General features: G+C 38.7%; 1 gene segment (V, D, J or C); it reads right to left on the bottom strand.

The window, feature by feature from the left end:
• Nucleotides 1-932: 932 nt before the first annotated feature.
• On the bottom strand, nt 933-2812 carry LOC119901636. The segment is given in 3 exon segments: nt 933-991; nt 2447-2674; nt 2763-2812. Coding segments are annotated over 3 exon segments (333 nt in total).
• Nucleotides 2813-14598: the final 11786 nt, after the last annotated feature.

Below are 14598 nucleotides of genomic sequence, written 5' to 3'. Positions count from 1 at the left end.
GTGTTTCAGGTTTGTGAGTCTGCAGCTGTAACACTTGAGTTCAGTGACTGTATTTCTGGCTAGTTAGATGTTATTAGGTGATATTATCTCACTATTAGAGATGTTCGGCTGATTCTGAGGCTCGTTTTCCTCCTGTGAAGCGCACACTTTCAACACATTGTGCCTGATCTTGTATCACATGATCATCTCAGGGCGTTTTCCAGCTGATCTCAGCACATTAGTGGGATAAGAAGAGAGAACAATTGAGAAATATGGAGATAAAGATTAGAAAGACATGAGAAAGTATGAGGACATTTCCTCCTGGTGACAAATATCCCAAGTAGCCTACAGGTGCATCTGCTGTAAATAATTTTCTTCCATAATTTAATTCAAAAATCTCATCTTATAAATATTTCAAGCCTTTTTTCATTTTAATCTTGATGATTAGGGCTCACAGCTCATAGAATCAAAACTCTAGTAAAACAAAATGTATTAGAATTTCAGAATAAATGATTTATTATAGAGAAATGTCGACCTGAGAAGAGCTCTTATCAGCTAATTAACTCAAAACACCTGCAAAAGTTTCTTAAGCCTTTAATCTCTGTCTGGTTCTGGTGCTCACAATGAACTTTTCCACCATATTCAGTTTTTTTAGATTTGAGATGCTCCTGTACTGATGTAACAAAAGTAATAATAGGCTAGTTTAATGAATATCACTGTCCAATCACATCACATGTCTGAATCTCATAAATATCAACCGTCAGGTTAACCCTAACCCTTTTTGACTTTTATTGCACACATGAGACTAAAGTTATTAGTTTCAGCCAGTTGTGGTGGCGTCTCGGCCTCAGTCTAAAAGTTTTACACGTCACCAGATGCAGCTGTGTTTGCTTAGCTTAAAGCCCCAAAGGTTCATAATGCTTCATCCACTCATCACCACTCGCTAGCTACTGTCAGCTGATCTGACTGTGTTTGAGTCTGAGACTGTTATTTTGTCCCCCAGATGAGTCAGCTGGGGAAGAGGAAGGACGGGCGTCACAGCAGCTGGATTAACTACAAACTGGTGATCCAGGGACTCCAGAAGAAATAAAAGTGAAAGCAGGTGAAATGGAAGAGGGACAAGAGATGAAAATGTGTTTAGAAGAAAGGAGTGAAGGGAGCACAGATGCCAGAAGTAAAGAGAATAAGATATGCATTTAATTTATTGCATATTAAGTTTAGGGCTGAGAGAAGGACGGTGGTGACCATGAAGGAGCTGAAATTAAAGTAAATTAGGGATGTAAACTAAGCTAATGAGACGTTTTGGATTTTAATGTGTAAATGAAATGTTTAGTAATTATCCACTAATCACATACACAAAGAGATTATTCAAAGATTTTATAAATGTTTTATAATCAAATAGAATCATGAGGTGCTGAGAGATTCCCACCTCCAGTGATGATCAGAAACACCATATTTCTACTGTACCTTGGTTATGTAAGTTAAAAACAGAAACATCAGATAAGTTTTGTCTCTTTTTAGTTGCCAGGAGAGAAAATGAGTGATCTTCAACATTAGTTGTGTTTTGGATTAACTCCAGCTGGAGAACAATTAAATCAAAAATAGATTGGAGCTCTACAGGACGATTATTTTCCAAAGCAACGTTCATCTTTTTCCCAGATAGTGTCTAGGTTGTTAGGCATTCTTTCATCTCAAACAGCATGAAAAATAGTGCACGTAGCCGGCTTAATGGGAAAAAATCTCCCCGGGGGTGCATGGCCCCGGACCCCCCTAGGTTTGTGCTAAGCCCCGAATGTTTACAGCGTCTGGCTCCGCCTCTGTCTGAAACATCTTTCCATTTGAAGTTTCTTCTTGGGGTTCTATGTGATACAGAGCACATGAAGAGACTGTTCCCCCCTCAGTCTCAACTCCCCTGGATCCCTCCTGCCTACCTGCCACCGATCCATCGTTCTCTTCCTTCCATCCATCACCATGATCCCTCCCCTCAACTCTCCATCTCTCACCTTTCCATTACCTCATTCATCACTCTGATCCCATATTCAAAATCCATATCTTTACTGGCCTGGTCTTTGGTAGTGAATGGAAACTGATGTTGTGATTAAATAAAGAATTGAACAACTACTACGTGCTAGCTATTTTAGGCCTTATCGAAATATTTTAAACCTATAACATTTAAACACGTTTATTCATTTAGGGTAAATATATTTTTAGTGGCTTCATTTTTAAGTTTTACATCACAATCCTGGTGATGGAGTAAACTGATTCAAGACTTCATCATCACACTGAAGTTTAACAGTGTGTGACTCCCTCTAGTGGACGTTGTGGAGTATTCTGTTGTCTTTGCTCCAAAGGTTTTTGTACAGAGTTTTGGTGTTTCCTGTCACTGTGGGCTGCAGAGCACAGTAGTACACAGCAGAGTCAGACAGCTGAAGCTTCTGGATCTTCAGAGGAACTGATCTTGAGGTGGAATCCAGTGTGGATGAAAATCTCTCCTTGTACTCGGCCTCTGTTTTTACTTCGACCCCTTGCATGCGGCTCAACATGAATTTGGGGCTGTTGTTTCCATCCTGTTTGTACCAGAACAAAGTTGGACCTGGGTCACTGGTCTCAAAAGTACAGCCAAGTGTAACTGTGTCTCCTTCAGCAGCAATGACATCTCCTGCTGGCTGGGTCACTCTGTCTTCTCCTTTACACTCTGGGGAAGAAGAGAACATGCAGAGGAAGAGATGGATCAATAAAGATGATTGATTAAAGGAGAACAATCAGTAGGTTTAAAGAGTTACCTAGCCAGAGAGTCAGAATCAGGATGTTTCTCAGCCAGTGGTTCATGTCTGCAGTGAGAGGGGAGGAGAGAGAGGAAGAACATTGATACTCTGATGGATCTGGGCCTTCACATCATTGGCCCTTCCTCTTCATCATCTGTTGTCTTTTCTGTCCTTGAGTCCTAGTTTTGCTCCTCCCTTAATCCCTCCCTCCTTCCTCTCACAACTCTGACAAATAGTGAGTTTGTCTCTGCTGTGGTGCTGTAATTCACTAAATGACATCATTTCCATCAGGTAACAAGTAGCTGATAAGGAAACACTGACTGACTCTTGACAGAACAATCTTTATGCAGACAACATTACTATTACTAGTGCTAGCAGTTTTAATATCCACACTGATGATTCAACAAACTGATTTAATGTAGTCCAGCATGTTTCTGGACCAACTCATAACCATGGCCACACATTAGGTATAGTCTTTCCCTTTGTCTGAGTATCTCTTCTGTGGTCTTGTCTCTGATCACGTTTGTATTAAGTTTGACATTGTACATGCTGCCCCAAAACATCATAGCAGAATTATTAGTGCCTTAACAATCTCTGTCAAACTACTTTAGACTCCACTGCTCCCATTAATCTCAGATCAAAGTTGCCTCTTAAACTTTTCCTTGTATTGAAAATAACATCAGGAGTCTTAAAAGATTGAACAGAAGAGCAGAATTAAGTTGGAAAAAGACTAAATTGCATGTCTGCTTTGTATGTGAAAGACTTTCTGACTTCTTACAATAAAGAAATGAGAGACACCAGAGCCAACTGCTTTTCTAACCTAATAACCGGTAACAAGCGTGATCCTAGATTCCTGTTTAGACATACTTTTAGATTAGACAGACTTATCAACCCTGCTCCCCCTGCCTTACCACTCTCTTCAAATGCTGACTGTGAATTGTTTTTATTATCTTTTTCTAAGCAAAAAGTCACTAACATTAGGTCTAACAGCTACTACTACTGTCCTGAACTGCTCAGCCATTTTCAGCTAATTTCTCTTCCTGAGCTCATCGATACTGTCTCTCACACACTTTCCTCTTCAAGCCCTCTTGACATCTTAACCACCTCACTCCTGTAAAAGGTGATGGGTGACATTGGCTCTAGCTTACATCACATTATTAATTGTTCCATTACTTTCTGCCGCATTCGTAATTATTTAAAGCAAGCCAGCATTCAGCCTCTAATAAAAAAAAATATGCTTTCATATCCAAAGTTCTTGAAAAGGTGGTGCTAACTCAATTCTTAGCTGTGTTAGGTGATAATAGCATTTTTGATGGGTTTCACAAACAACACTCATTATGGTTAAATACGAAAGACTGATGTGTGCTCATGCTGGGAACATTCTGTTTTATTGCTCCTGCTTCAGCGCTGAGTTTGACACTGTCAGTCAAATAGAGAATTTTTCTGTCTTCATCGTTAATTATGTTTCATCTTCCCCTCTGCAGATGTGCAGGGCGCCACAAGGATCTAGTCATTGTCCAGTGTTGTTTTCCCTTTGGATGCATCCATTAGGAAACATTATCATTATCGTGTTTAAAGGTGAAGTGCGTAAGATTTATTTTACAGGGATCTACTTTTCTCTTTATCTAACGTTGGCTGTCTGGGCAGTTTAATAAAGTGCTTGACTGCTGTTGTGGATGATTTATTACTTTCTGTAGCTAAACTCAGACAAGACAGAAGTAATAATCGTTGGCCCTGATCACCTTACAACCATATTGGTCCACTGACAACCAATTTAAAATCTCCATCCAGAAATGTAGGTGTCACATTTGACCTTCAAACCACATGTCAATAATCTCAATAAATCCTGCTTCGTCCACCTAAGCAATCAAACCATTATTCGGTGTGACCACCCTTAGCCTTCAATACAGCTGCAACTCTTCTAGGTGCATCTCATTCTTGTACCACTCTCCAGCCCTTCGGTGCACAAACTGCGTTCTGCTGCAGCCAAATATTATACATGTTGACATGTAGTAATAATAATAATGTGTTTTATATTTGGGGCATGAGGTTAGAAAGTGCAGCTCTGTCTCTACCTGTCCTCTGTCTCTACCTGTCCTCTGTCACACTGGCAGCAGAGTCTCTCCTCTTGTGGTAGCCAGCTCTGTCTGTGTCGACCCTTTTCTATGGCCAGGCTGTGTTCACTCAGTCTGTATGTTGTCAACATTTTTCTTAGTTTGGGACATTTTATTGTGCTCAGGTAATTTGCCAGTGTGAATTCTCTTTTTAGGGTCAGATAACATTGTAATTTACTTTCTGTTTTGGTCGTTTCTTTCCAGTATTCAATATATTTTTGTTTCTGCTTGCTGATAATTTGGTTTGGTCTGCTTGAGTTGGCGTTGCTGCCCTGAGGCTGTTGGGGACTTGTTACTGCAGAGAGCCTCAGGACCAGCTGGCTGAGGGGACTCTTCTCTGGTTTCAGCTCCTGGTATGTTAGGGCTTTGTGATGATATGTCGGGGGGTTAACTGATTTTAAGTGATTGTAAAATTTAAGTGATCTTTCCTGTATTTTTATTGGCCGAGCTCTGCTCTGCACAGGTTATTTGGTGTCTTTCTCTGCACCTGCAGGATGCTCTTACAGAACTCAGTATGGAAGGATTCTATGATTGTTTTGTCCCATTTGTCAAATTCATTATTAAGTTTTGGCCCCCAGATGTCGCTACCTAATTATTGGTTCTAGTACAAACTGGAAAATTTTAAGCCAGATTTCAATTGGAATATAGATTTTAATGTTTCTTTTTATTGCATAGAAAGCTCTCCTTGCTTTGTCCCTCAGATCTTTCACGGCCATGTTGAAGTTCCCTGTGTATGTAATGTTGAGGCCAAGGTCTCAGAGTTGAGACCAGGAGGCAGAGTCGCAGTTTAACACACTTCTCTGCCCTTCTTTTTCAGCAGTTACCCACCCAAAACCCTACGCAGAGTCGCAGTCTAACACACTTCTCTGCTCCTCCATTTCAGGAGTTACTTAGTGAAAATCCTATAGTGACGGTGTCTGCCCCCCGACCATCGAAATTATTTAAAAAGGTAAACAGAAGAGGAGCTGTGCATAAAAACCTCATAAAAATTAAAACCACAAGAGCAATAGTGCAAACGAATAGGAGAGTTAAATGTGGACTCTTAAACATCAGATCTCTCTCTTCCAAAGGTGTACTAGTAAATGAACTAATATCAGATTATGATATTGATTTATTTGGTCTTACTGAAACCTGGCTGGGTGATGGAGAATATGTTAGCCTAAATGAATCCACCCCTCCCAGTCATATTAATACTCACATTCCTCGAGGCACAGGCCGAGGAGGTGGAGTTGCAGCTATCTTCGACTCTAGCCTACTAATCAGCTCTAAACCTAAACTAAACTATAACTCATTTGAAAGTCTTGTTCTTAGTCTTTCGCACCCAAGTTGGAAATCACTGCAACCAATTCTTTTTGTTATAGTGTACCGAGCACCTGGCCCGTACTCTGAATTCTTATCTGAATTTGCAGAGTTTTTGTCAACTTTAGTCCTTAAAACGGACAAAGTTATTATTGTAGGAGATTTTAATATTCATGTGGATGTTGAGAATGACAGCTTCAGTACTGCGTTTATCTCTTTGTTAGATTCCATCGGCTTCTCTCAGAGTGTTCATGAACCGACTCACTGTTTTAACCACACCCTCGACCTTGTTTTGGTGTATGGTATTGAAATTGAACATTTAGTGGTGTTCCCACAGAATCCCTCTTTATCCGACCACTGTTTGATAACTTTTGAGTTTGTATTGCTGAACTACTCGCCATTGGGCAAAAATTTCTATACAAGATGTCTGTCTGATAGTGCCATAGCTAAATTTAAGGATGCGATTCCATCAGCTCTAAATACATTATCTAGTCACAAAGTAACGGAGGACTCCTATGCTAATTTCAGTCCCTCCCAAATCGATCATCTTGTTGATAGTGCTGCAGGCTCGCTGCGAATGACACTCGACTCTGTAGCCCCTCTAAAAAAGAAAATACTAAAACAAAGACGGTTAGCTCCATGGTATAATACTGAAACTCGCAAATTAAAGCAAATATCACGGAAACTTGAGAGGAATTGGCGTTCCACCAAAGTGGAAAATTCGCGTTTAATTTGGCAAGATAGTCTTAAAACTTATAGGAAGGCCCTCCGTAATGCCAGAGCAGCGTACTACTCGTCATTAATAGAGGAAAATAGGAACAACCCCAGGTTTCTTTTCAGCACTGTAGCCAGGCTGACAGAGAGTCACAGCTCTATTGAGCCAAGTATTCCCATAGCTCTCAGTAGTTACGATTTCATGAGCTTCTTTAATGATAAAATTCTAGCTATTAGAGACAAAATTCACCAAGACCTGCCCTCAATTGGCACCGACTTATCTCTTAACTCAGGAACCTTAGAAACAGCTGTAGAACCAGATACATGTTTAGACTGTTTTGCTTCCCTCAATCTTTACCAACTAACTTCAATAATTTCTTCATCTAAACCATCAACCTGCCTCTTAGACCCCATCCCGACTAGGCTGCTTAAAGATGTTTACCCTTAGTCAGCACCTCTATACTAGATATGATCAATCTATCTTTATCAACAGGCTATGTACCACAGTACTTTAAAGTAGCTGTAATTAAACCTCTTCTGAAAAAGCCCAAACTTGATCCGGATGTTTTAGCCAACTATAGACCTATATCTAACCTTCCATTTCTCTCTAAGGTTCTGGAGAAAGCAGTTGCTAAACAGCTGTGTGACTTTCTACAGAGCAATAGTTTATTTGAGGATTTTCAGTCAGGATTTAGAGCTCATCATAGCACAGAGACAGCACTGGTGAAAATTACTAATGACCTCCTTATTGCATCAGACAAAGGACTTGTCTCTGTACTGGTTTTATTAGATCTTAGTGCTGCATTTGATACCATTGACCATCAGATCCTATTGCAGAGACTGGAATATTTCATTGGCATTAAAGGAACCGCTCTAAGCTGGTTTAAGTCCTATTTATCAGATCGATTTCAGTTTGTACATGTTAACGATGAGTCCTCCATGCACGCCAAAGTTACTCATGGAGTTCCTCAAGGATCTGTCCTTGGACCAATCCTCTTCACTTTATATATGCTTCCTTTAGGCAATATTATCAGGAAACATTCCATAAGCTTTCATTGTTATGCAGATGATACTCAGTTATATCTATCGATCAAGCCAGATGAAACTCATCAGTTAGCTAAACTTCAAATGTGCCTTCAGGATGTTAAAACCTGGATGACCTGTAATTTTCTCATGTTAAACTCAGATAAAACTGAAGTTATTGCTCTGGGGCCTAAGCACCTCCGTGACGCATTATCTAAAGATATAGTTTCCCTGGATGGCATCGCCTTGGCCTCCAGCACCACTGTGAGGAATCTTGGAGTTATCTTTGATCAGGACATGTCGTTTAAGTCTCACATTAAGCAAATTTCAAGGACCGCCTTTTTTCACCTACGTAATATTGCGAAAATCAGGAACATCCTGTCTAAAAATGATGCAGAAAAACTAGTCCATGCATTTGTTACTTCTAGGCTGGATTACTGCAATTCCTTATTATCAGGCTGCTCGAAAAAGTCCATTAAGACTCTTCAGCTGATCCAGAATGCTGCAGCACGTGTTCTGACAGGAACCAGGAAAAGAGATCACATTTCTCCTGTTTTAGCTTCTTTGCATTGGCTTCCAGTAAAATCCAGAATAGAATTTAAAATCATTCTTCTTACCTACAAAGCTCTTAATGGTCAGGCACCATCTTATCTTAAAGAGCTCATAGTACCTTACTACCCCACCAGAGCACTGCGCTCCCAGAATGCAGGGTTACTTGTGGTTCCTAGAGTCTCCAAAAGTAGACTAGGAGCCAGAGCGTTCAGCTATCAAGCTCCTCTCCTGTGGAACCAGGTTCCAGTTTGGGTTCAGGAGGCAGACACCATCTCCACATTTAAGAGTAGGCTTAAGACTTTCCTCTTTGATAAAGCTTATAGTTAGGGCTGGCTCAGGTAGTCCTGAACCATCCCTTAGTTATGCTGCTATAGGCCTAGACTGCCGGGGGATTTCCCATGATGCACTGAGCTCCTCTCTCCTCTACTTTCTCTCCCTCTGTATGCAACCTCATCCCATTATTGCATGTTACTAACACAACTTCTCCCCTTTCTGGTAGTCTTGTGCTTTCTCGTCTCTCTCCTCTCTCCTCCTATCACTTCCTGCAGGTGTTTCTGGCTCTGGAGCTGTGGAGTCTGGATCTGTGGTTGCGGGTCACCTGCTGCCCCCGTGTTCCTGCTCGACACCCTCTGCTGCAACGACTATTGTTGCTAGTCTTATTGTTATTATTGTTATTATAATCATTAACATTACGATGTTACCATTAACACTATTATAAATATCTGTACCATTTTTCATTTAGTCTATAGCAACATTACCTTCACTGTGTGTACCTCTGTATGTATATTGTGTAGGCTGCCTCCCTCCCCTCTCTCTCTCCTTACATCTCTCTCTCTCTCTCCTTACATCTCTCTCTCTCTCTCTCTCTCTCTCTCTCACCCCAACCAGTCGAGGCAGATGGCCGCCCACCCTGAGCCATGGTTCTGCTCGAGGTTTCTGCCTCTTAAAAGGAAGTTTTTCCTTGCCTCTGTCGCCTAGTGCTTGCTCTTGGTGGGAACTGTTGGGCTTCTGTAAATAACATCACAGAGTACGGTCTAGACCTGCTCTTTTATGAAAAGCGCTGTGAGATAACTGTTGTTGTGATTTGGCGCTATATAAATAAAATTGAATTGAAATTGAATTGAATTGAATTGAAATTAATTATTATTCCAGCTCTCGTGGCTGAGTTGTGTTGCTTTTTTAGAGTGTGTGACTGTTTCTTGTTTTCATTGTTCTCTTAGTTGTCTTACTATGTCAGCTGTTTATTGCTGCTGTTCGGCTGGTTGTCTTTTACTATTATTATTATTTTATTGTTTTTTATTTTATAGTTGCATGCTAAAGTTAGCTTAAACTACATGCCTTATTTTAGAGCTGCATGCTAAAGTTAGCTTAAACTACATCCCTTATTTTAAACTGCATGCCTTATTTTATAGCTGCATGCTAAAGTTAGCTTAAACTACATGCCTTATTTTAGAGCTGCATGCTAAAGTTAGCTTAAAATCCATGCCTTATTTTATAGCTGCATGCTAAAGTTAGCTTAAACTACATGCCTTAAACGACATGCCTTATTTTATAGCTGCATGCTAAAGTTAGCTTAAACTACATGCCTTAAACGACATGCCTTATTTTATAGCTGCATGCTAAAGTTAGCTTAAACAACTCGCCTTATTTTATGGCTACATGCTAAAGTTAGCTTAAACTACGTGCCTTATTTTATAGCTGCATGCTAAAGTTAGCTTAAACTACATGCCTTATTTTAAACTACGTGCCTTATTTTATAGCTGCATGCTAAAGTTAGCTTAAACTACATACCTTATTTTAAACTACATGCCTTATTTTATAGCTGCATGCTAATGTTAGCTTAAACTACATGCCTTATTTTAAACTACATACCTTATTTTAAACTACATGCCTTATTTTATAGCTGCATGCTAATGTTAGCTTAAACTACATGCCTCATTTTAAACTACATACCTTATTTTAAACTACATGCCTTATTTATAGCTGCATGCTAATGTTAGCTTAAACTACATGCCTTATTTTAAACTACATACCTTATTTTAAACTACATGCCTTATTTTAATCTACATGCCTTATTTCATAGCTGCATGCTAACGTTAGCTTAAACTACAAGCCTTATTTTAAACTACATGCCTTATCTTATAACTGCATGCTAAAGTTAGCTTAATCGACATGCCTTATTTTAAACGACATGTCTTATTTTATAGCTGCATGCTGAAGTTAGCTTAAACTACAAGCCTTATTTTAAACTACATGCCTTATCTTATAACTGCATGCTAAAGTTAGCTTAATCGACATGCCTTATTTTAAACTACATGCCTTATTTTATAGCTGCATTCTGAAGTTAGCTTAAACAACTCGCCTTATTTTATATCTGCATGCTAATGTTAGCTTAAACTACATGCCTTATTTTATAGCTGCATGCTAATGTTAGCTTAAACTACAAGCCTTATTTTAAACTACATGCCTTATTTTAAACTACATACCTTATTTTATAGCTGCATGCTAATGTTAGCTTAATCTACATGCTTTATTTTAAACGACATGTCTTATTTTATGGCTGCATGCTAAAGTTAGCTTAAACAACTCGTCTTATTTTATATATGCATGGTAACGTTAGCTTAAACAACTCGGGTTTTTTTTAGAGCTGCATGCTAAAGTTAGCTTAAACTACATCCCTTATTTTAAACTGCATGCCTTATTTTATAGCTGCATGCTAAAGTTAGCTTAAACTACATGCCTTATTTTAGAGCTGCATGCTAAAGTTAGCTTAAAATCCATGCCTTATTTTATAGCTGCATGCTAAAGTTAGCTTAAACTACATGCCTTAAATGACATGCCTTATTTTATAGCTGCATGCTAAAGTTAGCTTAAACAACTCGCCTTATTTTATGGCTACATGCTAAAGTTAGCTTAAACTACGTGCCTTATTTTATAGCTGCATGCTAAAGTTAGCTTAAACTACGTGCCTTATTTTATAGCTGCATGCTAAAGTTAGCTTAAACTACATGCCTTATTTTATGGCTGCATGCTAACGTTACAATTAAACTACATGCCTTATTTTATAGCTGCATGCTAAAGTTAGCTTAAACGACATGCCTTATTTTATAGCTGCATGCTAACGTTAGCTTAAATGGCATGCCTTTTTTTATAGCTGCATGCTAATGTTAGCTTAAAGTACATGCCTTATTTTAAACTACATGCCTTATTTTATAGCTGCATGCTAAAGTTAGCTTAAACTACACGCCTTATTTTATAGCTATATGCTAAAGTTAGCTTAAATTACATGCCTTCTTTTATGGCTGCATGCTAAAGTTACAATTAAACTACATGCCTTATTTTATAGCTGCATGGTAATGTTAGCTTAAACAACTCGTCTTATTTTATATCTGCATGGTAACGTTAGCTTAAACTACCTGCCTTATTTTATAGCTGCATGCTAATGTTAGCTTAAACAACATGCCTTATTTTATAGCTGCATGCAAACGTTAGCTTAAACTACATACCTTATTTTAAACTACATGCCTTATTTTATAGCTGCATGCTAATGTTAGCTTAAAGTACATGCCTTCTTTTAAACTACATGCCTTATTTTATAGCTGCATGCTAATGTTAGCTTAAACTACATGCCTTATTTTAAACTACATACCTTATTTTAAACTACATGCCTTATTTTAATCTACAGGCCTTATTTCATAGCTGCATGCTAATGTTAGCTTAAACTACATGCCTTATTTTAATCTACATGCCTTATTTTAAACTACATACCTTATTTTATAGCTGCATGCTAATGTTAGCTTAAACTGCATGCCTTATTTTAATCTACATGCCTTATTTTAAACTACATACCTTATTTTATAGCTGCATGCTAATGTTAGCTTAAACTACATGCCTTATTTTAATCTACATGCCTTATTTTAAACTACATACCTTATTTTATAGCTGCATGCTAAAGTTAAGTGTCAATGTTAATAAAAATGTATTTCATAAGCTGCCTATAAATATTAAGATTTTTTAACCCTAACCCACTACAAGTGTCTTACAAGGAAATAACAATTCTGTTAATTTATCAATAACCAGCCCTTTTAAAATGTTAATAAACAGCTTAATAATGTTTATGACAGGTAAATAAACATCAACAAGTTCCTAATAAGAGCCTATAAGTGTCTTATCAATAATAAATGAGTTAATTGTGCTTTAGTTAACACTTATTTGTGTTATAAACATCTTTATAAAGTGTTTGATTATTTTTTAATTGCTGCTTATTACTGTTAATTACTGCTTATTACAAGCACCTTCAAATAAAGTGTTACCGAGACATATTTATATTTACTGGTGTTCTTAATTCTCTGCAATTATGCTTTTCTTTCTTTCTGATTTTCTTTAAGCCAGCCAAAGTGAAAGCACTTGTGATTAACTTAAAGAAAATAGAGCTCACAGCCGGATGCTGAGTTCATCAGTCAGTTATCGTCTATTCCATAAACCAATCACAATGTGTTTTAAGACTCCATATTATTGACATGGTGTCATGGTTTTGGGTTTTGATGTTGTTATTTTCTATTTTATGTTGTATCTCCTGTGTCTTGTCTTACTTTATTTCCTGCCCTCGTGTTTTCCCGCCCGTTTGATTGGCTGCCCTGTCCTAATTAGTTTCACCTGTGTCTCCTTAATCTCCCCTCACTTGTGTGTTTTGTCTGTGCGCCTGCCTTGTCTTTGTCTATATGTCAAGCTTTCTAGCCATTGCCCAGTGTTTTCCTGTGTTTTGGATTTTTGGCCTGATGTATTAGACCGTTTAGATTTGGTTTATTGCTGCTTCCTTTGGATGTGTTTGCTATGTGTCTGCCTGTGTGGACCTTGGCCTGCCTCAGCTTGCTGTAAGTCAGTGTACTCTTTTATTTTGAAAACCATAAAACTGAACCTGCCTCTGGTTCTGGGTCTGGTCCACTCCCTCGTGTTCCTCTTTGCCCAATTGAACTTACTGTGACACAAAGATATTATCTCTGTATGTTCCCTTTGCCTATAGGTTTAAAAATCATGATTGAAAAACCCTCGAGGAAGATCATTCAGAGACATCCCCTCCTAATGAAAGGCTTCCTGCTAAGTGTTGTTAAAATGTTTTATACCTATAAGATATTACAAATATTTCATTGATTCATGTAGAATATAAGTAATTTAAGACTTCATCATCACACTGAAGTTTAACAGTGTGTGACTCTCTCTAGTGGACGTTGTGGAGTATTCTGTTGTCTTTGCTCCAAAGGTTTTTGTACAGAGTTTTGGTGTTTCCTGTCACTGTGGGCTGCAGAGCACAGTAGTACACAGCAGAGTCTGTCACTTTAGCTGAGATGATCTGCAGATTCACACGCTTGTCTGTTTTGTTAATGTGAGCTGAGAAAACAGAACCAGGTGAATGAATCGTTCCTCCCTCTGTGATGGAGAGCAGGAACTCTGGTCTGGATCTCTGGTATTGTTGGTACCACTGGATATTGTAGATAGCACCCTCATATTTACAGGTCAGGTTGATGTTTCCTCCCTCTGCAACATGTTCTTCAGGACTTTCTGGCATTATGCTGTTCATGGAACCCAGGGCTGCAAAATGAGTCATTCATGTCAGTTAGTCTGCAAGAGATTCTAACATCAAGAGACTCAACGGAGGTTCTTGACTTTCTGGATTTATTCAATAAACCAAATGTCTGTTTCTATCATGGAAGTTGTTCCCTTCCACAGAGAAACCTCTAGTTCTGAAATGTAGACCAAATATCTGGTTAATCCAGCAGGTTAATGAGCCTTTCATCTGTGTTCCAACACTCACCTATGAAGTGAGAGCAAAGTAAAAAGAGGTAAAGCAACATGTCTTTGGAGTTGTTAAAGCCAGACAGACAGCAGATGAGCAATGTTCTTCCACTGCAGTAGAATGAAGAAACTAAACAGCCTCTCTGCTGCACAGCCCTTCTCCTCAACATCAAGCTGATTGTGCTTTTAGTTCCTCAAACATTTCTGCTCTGGAGACGCAAAGAATCTCATTGGTTGAGTTGGACTTCAGTGGGCGGGCCAGAGAATCCCCTTTTTAGAGATTGGCTGTCTACCAAAGTTCAGTTCAGCCAGTGAGATTATTTGTGCATCCAGAGCAGCTCTGCCTCAGAGAAATGTTT

Source organism: Micropterus salmoides, unplaced genomic scaffold (genome assembly GCF_014851395.1).
Source record: "Micropterus salmoides isolate LMB-PRFRI ecotype aquatic unplaced genomic scaffold, ASM1485139v1 Ms_hic_scaffold_14, whole genome shotgun sequence".
In the NCBI taxonomy this organism is placed as follows: Eukaryota; Metazoa; Chordata; class Actinopteri; order Centrarchiformes; family Centrarchidae; genus Micropterus; species Micropterus salmoides.
Note: the sequence above shows the minus strand (reverse complement) of the source record. Positions and strands in the feature narration are given on the sequence as shown.